Genomic DNA, 16,274 nt, shown 5'->3' on the forward strand with positions numbered 1-16,274 from the left:
GAACGTGGGGTTACCTGGGGAGAAGACAACGCAGAACTGAAAAGGAAAACAGGGAGACTGGCTTTATTTGAAATGCCTGGATAAGATTTATTAAAAAATATCTCTTGGCAGTTGACAATCACCATGATCTACAATAGGAACCCGACTGGGTAACATTGGAACAGTTTTCGCCTACAACAGAAGGCGAACACCCAGGAACACTCGAGCATGGCTTACACACACCTACTGACATTAAAAACCCTGGGACAGCCTCAAGAACATGGTGCAAGCACTGGCTGCAGAGCCAATCGCGCCACACGTGTATTAAACGTGCTCTGATACTTACCTTGTCTTTGGAAAAAAAACAACCTCTATTTAAAGTATGAGGGAAAACAATAAATGAGCACCCTCAGAGGAACCGGAGTCCACCTCTCCATGATTCCAGGAGGACAAAGCTCTTGCTCTGCTGCGACCTGCAGGGAGTGGGGAAAAGGGAAACGGGAGTTGCCTGGACTCAGGTCTCTGGCTGGACCCGTCCAAAAGCTTACGGCTGCACGGCCCCGTCGTCAGCACGTGCGAAGAGGAGAAGGGTTTGGTGCTGCGCGACGCGATGGCGGCGGGTCTCTGGTCATCAGCGGGCAGGAGGGAGGAGCAGAGCGCCTGGGCACGGATCCAGAGGAAACCTTCAACTCTTCCAGGTCAAAACCTTACTTCGCAAGGGCTCAGGGCTTCATTAGGGTTTTTCTTCCCCCCAGTGAAACCCAATGAACATACAGTGGGATGCTTAAAAGAGACCCTGGGGGAAGCAGGGTTTGTGTGAGACAGACAGACAGACATGGGTTTTGCTGCTGAGCCGCCTGCAGCAGTCCAACACCTTCAGCTCTTTTGGCCAGACAGGTTCAGGTTTATGAAAGCATTACGGCTCCTCTTCTTGGACAGCCGCTCCTGGTCAGCCATTTCTTTTTCTGTGGACGCTTACTCCAGAATAACAATGCCTCACTCCACTTTCCAAGTGGATTAAGAGAATCTGAATAAGGCACTGGTATTCCAGAATAAACCATCAATGCTCTCTGCTAAACAACCAAAAAAACCTATTCAAAATTCATCCCCTATTTCAGCCAAGCAAGCTCCCCATGTGGAAAAGCTCTCTGCCAAGACCTGCCGCCACAGCCAGCAGTGACAATACCATGGGCTGCAGAGGTGCTGCCAGCCAGGCTGCCACGCAGCCCCTTCCCAACACTTTAGAGCAGGATTAAAATGAGGAAAAATTAGGAAGGGGTAGTCTTCTCAGCTGGCATTGGGAACATGAAGGTCATTTACTGCCAGCCGACACATCAAAGTGCAGTGGGTCTGTGACAAATCCCTTTCGCATTTAAAATGCCTTCTAAATATGCACCTAATCAAAAATTAACTCGGTGGTTTCGTGATTTATCAAAGAAACATTGTAAAAAGCCAGATCCAAAACAAAGGGCTGAAAAAGCTTCTGTTCCCAACTATTATTCTTCGAAACAATGTGCAAACGGCACAGGGTTGCGTTTGAAGTCGTGCTGGAGCAAAAATAAAAAAGCAAACCAATTTTAAGTTGACATAGTGTATTGTGAATTACTTTCTCAGCTTTTCTACATCTAAGATAGCGTGAAATGATCTGCCATACAGTAAAACAGTTTAATATACAATTGATTACAGAGCCGTAGTAACGAGTCAGAGATAATACGCGTTTTATCTATATACATATATAGCTTAATATTTCACAGATACAATTTTTTTCCATTTCGGTTTTGTCAATGAAGCATAGGCAGAATATTTACAGTGAAGCCGCTGTGAGGAAGCCCCGTCCCCAGCAAAGCCCCCAGCAGAAGCTGCCAGCTTCCCCCAGCGGTGTGTGTAAACAGACCGGTTCTCTCTCTTTTTGCAAGAAGGGAGGGGAGAAGGTCACGGGAACACGGGCTTTGCTGGGGTGGGGAGAGAAAGAAAACAGAGACATCATGAAGAAACAATTTCCAGCTAACCTGGAGACCTTAAAATGTTTTAATTTGCCTTTTTTGCCTCTCTTCTTTCTTGTTAACTGGAAACTCTTCTCAATGTTTCAATTCATAATTCAATAACGTTTCAATCATGTTCTCAATTAACGCTTTCTATACCATCTCCACGTGTGCTTATGCAAGGACAGGCAGTGCTGAAGTCTCAGGTAATACTGTTGAGGCAGCTTTTAAAGCAAACAGGGGATGGTTGGGAGTCCGCACCGGCCCGGGGCCCGCACCGCTGCCCAGCTGACACCTACTGGTAAAACCAAAGCCAGCCCTGATTTGAGTCCCTCACTTTGTAAATCATTTCTCACAGGCTGTTTATAATGGGGTATCGCAGCTCTTGATGCACAATGATTGCTTATATAGGGTCATCTGTAGGTGTAATACTGTATAAACTGAGGTTGGACAGGCACAACCCCAATCCACTGCGCAGCCCGGCTATGCTCGGACAGCAGTGCCTCCATTTCTAGTGCACGTTTTTAGTAACCAGCTGAAATTTGCTCACACGAAAACATGAAATGAAACCAATAGGCCAGGAGGGAAGACGTATTTACAAAGGCATCCGACAGCCGTCAGGCTGACCATGGACCGGCTCAACTGAGGAGGGCAGCGGGACGCTGCCCCCAGAGCAAACCTCCCCAAACCTCCGCCACCTCGCCAGCCCACGGCGGCCGAAGCTCGCTGCTGCCTGGGCACTGCTGCGGGACCGGTGCGGCAGGTCCTCAGCTCCGGCACTCTGCCGGGCTCAGCTCCAGAGGCACGTCCAGCTTCTTCCCGACTCGCCTGGCTTTCCCATCATCTACATCCCTGCCTTCTCCATCTCAACTACTGTAAGAGCCTGGGGGTGGGAAAGGAAGAATCCAGCCCCTCCGCCAGCAAATACAATGTTTTATGCTAAATTAAAAACTCTGTTTCATGGAAAGAAGGAGCTTTTCTGAGCAATGCAATATATAAAGCCATCACACTAGCCCTGGGGGAGCGAGGTAACTTTCCTGAGAGCACAAGTGGGGAGCCTGTCTACCTGTTCCTGGGTAATTCGGTGAGGGTGGCCAAGGTCCTTATCATCTTTGGATACTGCTGCCTCCTCCTCGCAAATAGGAGACACCCACCATTGAGCAGAAAAAATTCCCGATATTCAGCACAAACTTGAAACTGTGTTTTGTCTCTCAGCAGATGTTTGGAATTCTTAAGGCTCTTGGCTTTGAAGAGTTTATTACTTTGGAAGTTTAAAGCTGTACTCGCAGTAGGGTATAACAAGTCTCTGTCTCAGCGCGCATCTCTCTCTCTCTCTCTCAACATGGTCTCTGAAAACTAGAAGAAATTAAACTGGGGAGAGGGTTACTCTGGCAACTGCGGATTGCTGAACTACACGAAGAGAAATGTCTGATGGTGCCGGTGGGACCATGCGGGTACCAGCACGGTGGCCAAATCCTGGTTCAGGCAGTGATGTAGGGCAGACCATTGCAATACTGCAAACCCCCTCTCTTTGGACAATTTCTAGGGGCGACAGCTAATATTAGAAATAAATCACAAATGAAGTTCTGGTCTCATCTGAATAAAGGCAAAGTTTCAAAGATGCTAAAGAGGCATTTTCCCCCTGGGCATACCCGCAGATGTACCACGTGCTGCGTTTTTCCCTGCCCTGAGCTTAAATCTTTCAACAACAAATCGATACAAACCATCTTTCAATTGCAAACTAGTATTTAACCAATGCATTAAGTTAGAAACAAGCAAAGACATGAGTGACTAAGGGAGAAAAGAAGGAAACACTCAAGAAAGTCACTTTGTTTTGACTCATCCAAAGGAAGTTTTGAGAATTGACACTCAAATTGGGGATGTGCGAGTGGCAGCGCTGGCAGCGGTCACCCGCTGGGATGCTCGGATATGACATCACCGCGTGTCGCCACTTATCACCAGATGACAAATTGGTTAAAGCAGCACTAGTTAGAGCCAAAACTTAAAATTTTAGTAAGTGTTCCCAGCCATAACCTTCTGCAGTTTTTCAGATTCAGTGAACGCTGCAACTTCTGGAGATTAAAATACGTGTTGTTGCAGTGAGCCAGAAAACAAGGAGAGAACAGAACAAACCACGTAAAGGCTACGACGTGAGAAGCTGACAGCAGCCTCGGGGCCTTTCCAGAAGTGTAAAACACGAATGACTACTTCCTCGACACCAATTCCCGACTTGGAGACACGCATGTGAAACAGCTGCTAAAAAGGATGTTAATCGTATTGCATCTGGAGCGGCGTGCGTGAAAACGCTGGGCGCCTGCATCCTGCTCCTCGCCAGCCTTGGGCTGGGCAGCTTGGTTAGGCGAGCAAATGTTTGCCAGCTACAACAAAGTACCAGGGGAAAAAAGCTTTAAGTGTCTTCTACTGACCTATTTTTTCCAAAATAATCTTCTTTCTCAAAAGCTAATGTTGACTCTCAAAGGTAAGTAGCAAGCACTTCTATACACATTGTACAGCCCAGCCACTTACTTGGGCCGAAGACAGAACTTTAGCTCGCCTGATAAAGACTTGAAAAAAGTTTTATACAGAAAAGCTGCATTTTTTTTTTTTTTTCTATCAGAGCTTTATGGAGCGTCTATAAAGCACCTCAAAACTCTTCCCCATGGCACCACTTGAACCGAGATGCTGTTAAGACGAAATATATTTCACCCCTATTTTATTCTCTACTTGAAGCTCTTCGGAGTCTGATGTCCATTTTAATTGAACTCTTTTAAGACAAAGACAATAAGCTCCTCATGTCCTATTTTCACTGACAAAACTCCTTCCCATCACTCTGGACAGAGTTCAGAGGGTGGCATTAAAGCAGATTTAAAAAAAATAAGAAAACGTGCTGCTGGGAAGCCAGGGCTCTGCTTCACACTGGAGAAACCTTCGCCTACAGCAGCCAGCAAAGACATCCCACCTGGAAATTAAAGATCAGCCTTCAAAACAACCCGACACCTCATTTCACATTCACCTTCTCCTTTTCCCACTGATTTCAAACCTGGAAGCACATGTTACACACAGAGCATCTCCCGCGCCGTGTATGTTTGTGCAGCAAGCCAAACCCGCATCATCACGCTGTATCCTACGCTGCTTATGCTGCATTTCTGCAGACTGTGGTCTTCCACCTCTCCAGTTTCCTTTACATTTTTGGTATATTTTGGCAGTAAGTGGTCCACGATTTCACAGCTCTTGACTGAAAAATCTTCAAGCCATCAGAGCACTCAAACTAAAACCTGGACAACTACAGCATCTGCCAGAATTAGCGTGTAATGGTTGTAATTTCTAACTTTTTTTACAGGACTTTGCAGAATCCTACCACTACCGGCAGCGGAGGATATTCTCAGCAACAACGAAGAGTAGTTCAGGTTCTTCCCCTAGAAATCAAAACAAGGACTGCAACAGCCTGTATAGAGAACTCAAAAGGAAAAAACTACTGGAATAAATGACTTTCCTGCCCAAACTGATGTTCTGCATACAGCTAGCCAAGTCTCGGGATTACTCCAAGACCCCAACTGGGTTTTTGCAGCTGCCTGGGCATCAAGATGGAAGCACCGCGGCACTGGGGAATCCCTGCACCTCTGCCTCAACTGTTTCTCTTTCCACATGAAAATCATTCTGTATTTACAGTCAAACCACCCCTGCGACATTTTCAGCAACTGGGAAAATCACATCAATGAATAATTACTGCATTTTTAGCAGTTTTGTAATATTTAACTAAAACAGGACTTAAAGGAACACTGCTTCACCAAATCCCAACACTGACAGCAAACACTGGAATTTATTTCTTACCCTCTTCTGCTTTGGCACGTTTGCTAAAACTCAGGGAAATAAAACTTTTTTTTCCACTTCCGGTGTGACGAAAAACGTATTTTTTCACAGAATTCTTAGACTTAACTACTGGGATGTGCCTGCTGCTCCTCCCTATCTTCTGTCAAGGAGCTTAACAACACAAGGAGAAAGCTGCAGCTGTGACCAGATAAATGGACCAAGATATCAAAGCAAATGTACTCTTCCCCTTTATATTAGGAAATAGAGGCAAACAGCAGTAAAAGCAGCATCTGAAGCCATGACCTGGCAGTAGCAGAGTTCAAACACTGCTGTGCAGTGTGGAAGATGCAGTTTAGCAAAGGCGAGGAGCAGGGAGGCAAGAACCACTCGCATGTCCCATCCAGACCGAGCAAACAAGACCACAGCAGGGAATAAGGGAGAAAACAGAGTCTTTAAATTTGGCAAAAAACCAACCCCCAACCCAAGCTGCACAGTTAAATAGCTGATCACATTATATCCAACCTCAGGCACTCTCAGTCTCTTGTGATGTTGCATAATAAAGACATGAAATTAATAACTGCTCCCTTGCAATATTTTTTTTTTGTTGTATTCAGAATTAAAGTTTTAGAAACAGGTTAGAGTTAGCAATTTTAAAATGCTAGATACCCCAAAAGCTTGGCTCTTTAATCAAGAATAAGCTCTTCTTGAGCTAAAAGTTGGCATGGGTACACAGTGTTTGGTTTATAGCTCCTTTCATTTTTGCTCCGGGTGCCTCCTTTCTGTGTTTTAGCTCTGAAGTAAGAGTATCCAAATACTTATTTTTTTGTAAAGCCCTTGGGGAGTCCATCCTCTCCCCCCCCCCCCATTTTGTCACATCTAAATCCTCCTGTGCTTTGTGTTAGGACACAGCAGGAGCCACAGTCAGGCAGCGGCACCGTCCCGCCTTGCTCGCAGCACTTGCGTTACCTCCAGCAAAGGGGAACGGCCCCAAATCCTGGGAAATAACAGGCAAATCTGTTCTTCTCAAAATCATAAATGCCAGAACTAAATCAATGGAAATGCCAGTTACTTGTTTTTAAATGAGAAATCTGTCTCACAGAAGTAGCTGGGAGAAAAATAAGTGGTTTTGTGTGTTAGCAGCAGATTAAGATGACACTGTAGAAAATGTTCAGCATATTCGTCATTAGTCTACGCTCTAGAGCGGCTCCTCCAAGTGAACTGTGGCAGAAGGCAATACAGGCCTAGCAAATATTCAGCAATCTTCCCCCCCCCCCCCCACCCCGGGATAATTTTTAAATTATCACCATTAAAACACCCTAAAAATAGGAAGCGCAGCAATGCACTGACTATTCTTGCAGAATACACTTCCAGGTACCTGGCCGACTCCTCAACTTTTATACCATGTTTGAATTGTGCTGGCACTAACAGAACAAGCACAAAAGATATTTTAATGAAATGAACTTTGATCATGGCCTCCCACAAGCGCACATGTGTCACGGCTGCAGAGAGGAATGCAGAACTGCACAATGCCATTAAAAATGCCTCCAGAGTAATTTTTTCCAGTATTGGGACATCTTTTCAAAGGCATAAAGGGAAGGTGTAAAGGTTCAGCTCCCACTGTTTTACACTAGAAAATAGGTATCTCCCTGTTCCTTGTGCCTGGGAAAATCTCACCACCCAAACCGTACGCTGAGAGCTTAGTGTCTTGATTTTGTTACTACACTGCATTAAAAGAGAAGATTTAAAACCTCCAAAAGAAGACCTGCAGTCTCAGCTGTTGAATGCTTGCTGCTGTCCTGATGGCAATAAGCAAACAAGGGTAACTACTACTTACTCAACTTTTTGACTCTTTCCCCAGCTTCAGAGTTAAGGCAGAGTAACGTCGCCAGCAGTTCCCAGAGCAGACAACAGCCCTTGATTTCAGAGTCCACTAAATGCTTCTGTCCTCAGTCATTTTATTTGCTTAGTACTAACAAAAAAGAGGCCCTGGTATTTTTTTTGGTATTCTAATGTTACCAGAAAACCAACAATACCTCCACAGCACCATACCACGACAGCATGGGAGTGTCATTTACTTTATAGGCTAGAGGATGAGGCTTTTGTATTCTGCAGTGCATTGCTTGAATAACGAGAAGGAAGGCGCTCTGGGTCCGGAGCCCTACTCCAGCACCTTCTCTTTTCAGGTTTAATCACAGGGTGCAAACCTCTCACTGGATGCAGGGCTGTTGCTGGTGGAGGTTTAGTTATTGTGCAGTGTCTCATGCGAGAGAGAAGCCGGTGTGTCCCAACTGAACTCTGCCATTGCAAACAGCTGATCAATGAGAGAAAAATGCTGGGTAGAGTTGTCTATAAAATTGGGAGAAAGAAGTGAAAGGGAGAAAAGTTTGAATGATTTTGAGACACTAATATAACACTAGAAGGCATGTAAACAATTCTGGACCACATTAACTTTTCTACTGTAAGAAAAGGAATACTGACACACACTTAACTGAAACAAGAACTCTAAAAATGGTTTCAAGAATACATTCTTCAGACGCAAGAGGTATTTGCAGAATTATACTACCTGAAAGTTGGAAGTGCAACCCACTGGGGGTGGGGCAGAAGGGGGCTAGTTTTAATCTATGGAGAAGGAAGGCTGCTGTAAAACTGTGCAGTGATAAAAACCTTCTATTGTTGCTCGTCACGAATTGCCCCCAAACAGGCTACAGCATCTGTGGCAGCAGGGTATGGAGATGAGTATCCCCTGGGTTTTTTGTGTGCTGGCAGATTGAGCAAGTAAGATTAATTTTAAATAGCTTTCCTATCAAACGCAATTTAGATGTGTATAAACAGCAGCTTTTGTGAGAAAGGTGTGCAGAATCTTGTTTAACTAACCGAGATCCAGAAATCTCACAGATTTACATTTGACAAAGGCTTCAAGAGCTCCATGCTGACTGTGGAGTGTAGATGGATCTCAAATAGCTGAATAGGAGCTTCACAACGTATATATTTATTACTGAAACTCCAAGAATCACATAGGGAATAAGAAGAAGTATCAATATACTCTGACTTTAGTTCAGATGGAAAAAAAGAATTAAAAATCACACTAACACGCAGACAGCACAGAATTGCATTTCACCAGCTCTTCCCTGGCTAATGAGCTTATTTCGGGCACAAAAATTCTTTCATTTTATTTGGTGTCACAAAGAGTTAGCTGAACTGGAATAGTTGAATAATTAACATTATCCAAAGCAGGGCATCAAATGTAAGTGAAGGAGGCAATGGAAGCATGCAGAGGGCAAACTGGTATAGTCTAAGGCTCCCATCCTGCAATTCCCTCTGTGCTCCCGCAGGTCTCTGGTCCCAGGGACCTGCACAGAGTCATCTGCAGGACTGGGAAATTATTGTGCTTCTCAGCTCACTAGAAAGGACTCTTTTCCCTATTCCTGCTTTCAGTGGCACGCAGGGAGCATGCTGTTCTATTCCCTGCTGCAAAAGCACAGTGTAGGGGGGGGGGAAATCCTGAAAAATATTGTGCAGCACCATTGATTCAGTACAGAGGGAAGCTGGGATACTCAATTGCGTTTGGTGGCTTCGGAAGTTTCACCAGCTTTGAAACAAATATTGCCTAGGTAACATCCTCACAGTGGTTGGTAGTTCAAAGAGGCTGAAACACCATCTTATTACTCTTATTAAACCAATTGACAATTCATGTCTCCTAATCCCTTCTGCACACACAAACAAAACCCCCCAAACAAAACAAAACCAGGAATAAAATAAATAAATAAATAAAGGCATTCCCCAAACATTTATTTCGCTTTTCTCTCTCCCTCAAGTCAGACCATCTTAGAGATACCAACTTCACCTACCTTCGCAAATTCAGCTAGCGTACGGAGTAACATGAAACTGCTTTAGACTTGTAAGACCTGAATTGTAACACTCTCGTGGTCACTCGTCTGCTTCTGGAAACCTGTCCTGAGAGCTGGTGATGTCCGAACCCTTATTCCACTCCCACATATCAGTAACTCATTGGCTATATGGAAAAGAAGTGTATCCAAAGCACGCAATGGCACATTAAGGTTGAAGAAAGCATTGGTAAAGGAGAATAAAACTACAGCAGTTGTTCAGCCTACTCTAACTAAATGTTGAGCCACTGCAGAACTCCTCCTCCAGCCCAACACAAAGTCAAATTGTGTCACCCCCTCTCCAAGACATTCTTTTGTGGTACGTTACTGGCACTTTATGTCAGTCTCATATGGTAGATACATGCACATTTGTCTGTGTGTTTACATACAAAAGGTCTGATAACAGTAAAACATTGTTCAGAGAGATATAAAAAACCCAAGGAGTTGCATTAGCCAAAAAAAGTGTTTTGTGAGAAACAACAATAAAAATGATATAACCACAGCTTTTCTTTTCTTTAAAATTAGACAAATACCCAAAGCTATGATTTCACTTGGGGCCTCTGTACCTTGACAGGGAGTCCAATGGAGTATATCTGAAGGCACTTAATATCCTCTACTCAGCTGTAAGATGGTTGCACAGGGAGCTGGGGAGCTTGGGATGTGATTTGGGGCATGGAGGAGAGAGATGGATGAAAACGAGCCCTGAAGAGCTGTGATCCACACAGCACCGGGCGCTGAAATGAAAACAAACGTACAACCCAGGTGTTGAGAAGGTCTCTCTTGAAAAAGAAAACTGCCAATTGCAAATGTCTTTGTGTTTCTATTGACAGAGCACTTCATGCAACTCTGACAGTGCATCATACACTCTTAGAGATATTTAGCTTTGTCAGTTCATTGACCTCCTCAGTTCCCGCTTCCTCACAGTCAGTCTTCTCTGCGGCTTTGCCAAACCTGCACCTCTCCTCTGCTTTCACCGCATCTTTCTGGAGCTTCTTGGCGGAAGGAAGGATGTCCTTGGTTTCTGAGTTATCTGTGCCATGGGCTATCTTATCAGAATTCTGTACAGAAGGCACCAGGTTGGCGATCTCATCTGTCGGAGATCGCCCAATGCTGCCATCCACTTGAACCCGAATGTCTGGAGATATAGACAACTGGTGATGTGGCACGATCCCATTGTCCATGCATTTTGGGTAAAGGTAGGTCTTCATCTGACCTTTCCCCTTCACATTGACTGTCCCCCTATAGTCAAAGTCATACCCCATCTTGTTTAGGATGCGGTAGCTCTCCTCACTCACCTGTATACGACACTCGACGCCAGTGGTGTCCATTCTGCTAGCAATGTTCACAGTGTCACCCCAAATGTCATACAACAACTTGGTGGTGCCAATGACCCCAGCAGTAAGGGGGCCATGGTTAAAGCCAATCCTAAGTTTAAAATTAAACCACAGCATGTTGTTGTTGAAGTCATCCACCACTCGCATCATTTCTTTGGCAAATTCAAAAAGGGTCTGCAAATGTCCATGGGGATGGTTGTTGTCCTGACACTGAGAGGTGTTCAGTCCTGAAGCGGCCATATACGTTGCCCCAATTGTTTTGATTTTCTCAATGCTGCTGTAATGTGGTTTGCTCAGGAGCTCATCAAAATCCCCAATTAATTCATTCAGGACTCTGTAGCACTCTTTGCCTCCTTCATAGTTCTCTTCATAGAACTCGCTGAAGTTCACAATACTCGCAAAGATTACTCCACCACTGTCGTGGTTTTTGGAATAGCTCTGGGAAACCTTCAACTGCTCAGCCACGTGGTATGGAATAATATTCCTCAGCAACCAGTCAGCTTGATCCCTCATGCTCTGAATTTTGGTGCGATGAAGATCAGCCTCCACATCTCCATGGTAGTGGAGACGGTAACTGACCTCAAACTCTCGATTCAGAAACCAGACCAGGAGGAGCAGAAGGAAGGAAACCAAAATCACCTCCTGACCGATCAGGTCTGCTGGCCTCTTCGTGTCATTTGGCACCGAACTGTTGCACGGACTCCTTCTGGAGCTGGAAGCAGAAGAATGGGAAGAACACGAAAGGTGCATTTAAAAACACAGAGTTAGGGCACTGCCATTTCTGCTCCGTAGTTAGAAATCCTTCGCTAGAAAAAGAAGTGTAGGAAGTGTACACTACTACATACTAAATTATAAAATACGCTTCGATAACTTTATCTGCTGCTAAGATTGCTAAAGAATTAATTTCATTCATAAACTCACTGAGTACTTCCTTAAAGGGATATCATCAGGTTCAGCAACACAGAAATTACCCAGCCTTTACGATAGTCCTATTTTAAGGACTTTCTCGAGGGAACAGTTATCATTATATCTGAATATATAACGAAAAGCACTACATGTAAGTATGTACATAAAAACGCTTAATAATGCCTCTGTGTGTGTTTAGATATATGTGTGCACATGTATGCCTGTATGGGGGTGGGGTGTGTGTAAGTTTTGTAGAATTTACCTTTTTTTGTATTACCTCCAATATTCAGAAACGTCTGCTTTATACTCCTAGTGCCTTTCCCTTGTCTCCTCATCAAAGACCAGTAACATTTGCAGTGTGCCTTTAATGTTAAGACATGAAGGGTTTGGAAGAAGATAACCCTGTACAAGACACTTCACGGAGAACTGCATGAAAGTGGAGAATATGGAGCCCTGGGTTGACATCTTTTGCACGTTATAAACACTGAAGCTTTTTATGGTGGAGACAGAAAGTTTCTCAAAGTGCCAAGATTAAAAAAAAAAAAAAAATTTAAAAAAAAAATTTAAAAAAATCATGTCTCACATAGATTGAGAGTAATTATTTCAAATCCTTTCGACAATTCATCAACTGCCTGTGCAGATTATGAAGCACTGATGGAGCATGCTTCTGTGCCAAACCGCCCTTAAAAAGGAGACATCTGCAGTCTACAATCTCAACTTTCTGGAGAGATGCAAAGACACAGATTTAATCTGAGAAGACAACACCTATGCAATCCTAGAAACTAAGTCTAAACCCAGACAGACTGGCATGCAGCGATTTCCAGAGTCACTTAACTGCGATTTTTTCTGTAAAATTATGCCAAAGCTTAAGATTTGATATGAGCAGACACATGCTGAAGTTTTCCAAGTTAAGAGATGGTTTGATAAGGGAAAGCATCACATCAACCCTTCTCCTTGAAAAACAGCAAGGCAATCCATATCTCAGTGTTTGTCTGTATTTCTCTTATGAAGGTATGTTAACAAAAGAGATTAAAACTCAAAGCACAACTATAGCAACAGCTCAAGAAGAGAAGACTAAATTTGTTTCTGTAACATGTGAAAACATTTCTAAGTTCAATTTGTTTCTTTATGTCCAGAGGGACATGCTTTCACTTCTGAAATCAAAGCAGGCATTTCAGTGTATATTATGGACCCAGTTGCTTTTTCTGAATGTTCGTTCTCAAATATTTGATTGACAGAAAAGCGTGATGAAGCACAAACATAGCACAGTTGTGAAACAGATGAATGTGCACAATCTCTGAAAACATTTGTATGTGCTATGGTATTTGTTTGCATCTACTAGCTTTTATCATAGTAAGCCTATAGGAGAAAAAGTTTCCCTTAAGTAAAATATTTACAATAGAGACCTTACAGGTGGAATTTCATATTAAAGATAAAACCACATATTATGTTGTAAATTACTCCTTTTGTTTTCAACTAGAATATACCTTAACTTCTGAGAGAAGTATGTTAATTTTATTGGTTTGATATTAAAAAAAACACGAGGGAAGAATGAAAGGAGGAGATTACTCCCAACTCACAGAATAAGTCCCTACAATCAGGTTCCCATAATTGCTGGTGCGTTACTGTACTAAGACTCCTTCCTTTCTCCCTCACAACTACTTTTCTCAACAGAACCTCTGTTACAAACCTGTTCATTTTCTCCCTAGAAAGACAAGTCAGAGACTAAGACAAAGGCTAAGTTATTAATAACTAGAATGGTAGCAACTCCTTAAATACAAACCTTGCTACCTATTTTGCAGGTGGCAAAATACCCTCCCAGTGTGATGGGCTTATAAAACAAAATGAGGGGAGGATAAGTAAGAGAAAAGATCTTAGAAAATAAATAAGGCTGGAGAAGGTGAGGAAGGAATCTCGGTTAAGGAGCACGATTCCGGTTCTCTTCAGAACAGTTAATTATTTTCCATATCTTGTGGGAAGAGATCTGCTAGAGGATCTGAGCAATGACATGTTACTCCTTTGAGAGTATGAATTTGATCCAGATAATCTGCTCTAACATCAAACATCCCTGCCACAGGGATTTATTTAAGTCATTAATGGCTTTTTATTTACAGTTTATTGTACAAAATGCTCCTCAAAGTACTTTAATTCCTCTTAAATGAATTAGGCAAGCACCACAAATTTCACATTACAAAAAGTGGCCTGTGTCAAATGCAAGATCTGTCTTTTAAGAAGAAACTGCTGCCTCCCATTCACCACTCCTCAAGTACTGGCATCTGCGAGCTCTCAATCATCTCCTCAAGCACTGGCCTGACCTTGTTTCCCACGTGGGCGTACAACCTTAGAGATCTGCATGTGAAATGAGTGACTCACTTGTAAGCTGACCTGATTTCATTAATAAGGTAATAGGTTAGTATCTCAAAAAAGAAGGTGCAGTATCTTTTCCAGAGCAGGCATTTTTGATCACAATGCAACTGCTACAAGCATTAGTAAAAAAAGCCACGATGCCTCCCTGAAGGAGGGAGCAATTACATCTTACTCATTTAGAAATCAAATTTCTGGATGTTGCAGCGACCAGGTTACAGGACCTACAGGACTATAAATCATCTTACACAGTCAGTTAGCAAAGATGACCTGAAGCTACCCTTTAGAATGAAAAGAAAAAAAACCCAACAAACAACCCATACACCTATAACAGAGAGGATCACACACACCCAAATCTTTTTAAGGTCTACTTTTTATGAGGTGCTGCAGCAGAAAACTAATTTTAAAAATCATTCAAATTGAAATCTTAAGCCAACAATGTTCCTTTAACTCAAACTGGTGAAGTGCTTCCTGGCACAGAAGCCTAACTATTAACTTGGCATCTTCATCCAGGCTGTGTGTTGAATATGGAACAAGTGAGAGCTCCGGAGATAGAATCTCCTTTGGCTTGATCACAAATCATAAAGATAATGGCTTTCCACTTATAAAGATTTTTGGAAAGCCATTTTGCTTCTGAGCCAGTAACCTATGTTTGGATTTGGATATCTTGCTATATTTAAAGAGGATGCATGCCTGCTAAATCTTAAAAAAGAACGCAATGGCGGAACAGTGCGGAAAAGGGAAATCAAACTGCTGCTTTCGATGAAGAACATAAAGTGGATGACTATGAACACCCCCCCCCCCCCCATCAAACAATTTTAGTCTTCCACCTCAAGTGGCCTATCACTGTTCCTCCTTGAGCAGTCACAAAGTGGAAAATGATACACCCTACCTGCTCTGAGATAAGAAATAAATGAAAACGAGATATTTTTCCTGTTTAAAAGACTAAGTTTGTGGCTGTATCTCTTTGGGGCTGAAGAACTGGTCTGTCCGGAAAACTTAGCAAATTCCATATTTTCATTTATTGAGCATAGCATGGACACCCCAGAGATGAACTTTGTGCGAAGACTTCATTACCATTACTAGTATCTGTCTTCCCATGCAACATTAATAATCATCTCAATTCTTGATCAAGAAAAGGGAATAACCTCATTAAAGGCATGCAAAACAAGTAAGTTTGGCCCTCTTAGAACACAGGAAAAGCTTCTATGCTGACTGGGGTGAGGAAGGAACCTTATTTATTTACGTCAGTGAGAAAGAAACTGCAAAAAAAGTTTGTTAGGATAAGGGAGTTTCAACTTTTTATTAGTCCATCACCAGGAAAAAGGGGAAATTTGGTTTGCACAGAACAATGTGGTATACAATAGTGTACACTAAAAAAGCCCCGAAACGAGAAGCCAAATTCTGTTGCAAAGTAATGGTAAAGCAGAATAGGATTAACTCCTAGTTCTCTCTTTTACCTTCCAACACTTACAAGAACTGTGTTAATTTACAAGTTTGGGCGGCTTCAGATCAGTGGAGCTTGGCCTGTTAACAAAGATCATGCTGGACTGATACAATTCCTGCATTAAAACAGAGACAGTGACCAACTACCCTGACAAACTGCTGCTGACACGCAGAAAGGGCAGTGCCATGTGGTATTAACTCACGCACGATATACACGCATTTTTTCCCCAACTGAAGGAGTGACAGACGAAATACAAATCTAGTACACCTCATAATAAAAAGTTAAAAGTGAAGTTTAGAAATGTTTAATGAGCGAGGTATTTTGGTCACTGCCTTATTTGGTATTTACATTACAAGCTAGGATTTGCAAAGCAGGCAGAGCGTGCTCCACGCCTGTTTGCAATAACATCTTCTGCATGGTTTGGTTTCTTACCCACTCTTACCTTTACTTGTCATGAGTTAAAAGATATATCATATATTTATGAAAGAAAAATATTTGCATGCAAACAATGCTTGATAGCTAATTTTTGACAGATTTCTAATAAATGATGATGTAGAAACAGTCACTG

The 16,274-nt window shown here is 42.8% G+C and overlaps 1 protein-coding gene across 6 annotated transcripts in view; it reads right to left on the reverse strand.

Annotated features, from left to right (window-relative positions):
• Window positions 1–62: 62 nt before the first annotated feature.
• Window positions 63–16,274, reverse strand: part of ADCY9 (adenylate cyclase 9) — a 99,686-nt gene continuing 83,474 nt past the window's right edge. For 3 of the 6 annotated variants that reach the window (XM_030002477.2, XM_030002476.2, XM_030002475.2), the window contains one exon: window positions 63–11,701. In XM_030002477.2, coding sequence (XP_029858337.1) covers window positions 10,513–11,701 — 1,189 coding nt within the window. In that variant the 3' untranslated portion in view covers window positions 63–10,512. The remainder of the gene's footprint in view (window positions 11,702–16,274) is intronic. The other 3 variants (XR_005931466.1, XR_005931465.1, XR_003921595.2) reach the window with 3 other exon arrangements.

Source organism: Aquila chrysaetos, chromosome 25 (assembly GCF_900496995.4).
Source record: "Aquila chrysaetos chrysaetos chromosome 25, bAquChr1.4, whole genome shotgun sequence".
Lineage (NCBI taxonomy): Eukaryota > Metazoa > Chordata > Aves > Accipitriformes > Accipitridae > Aquila > Aquila chrysaetos.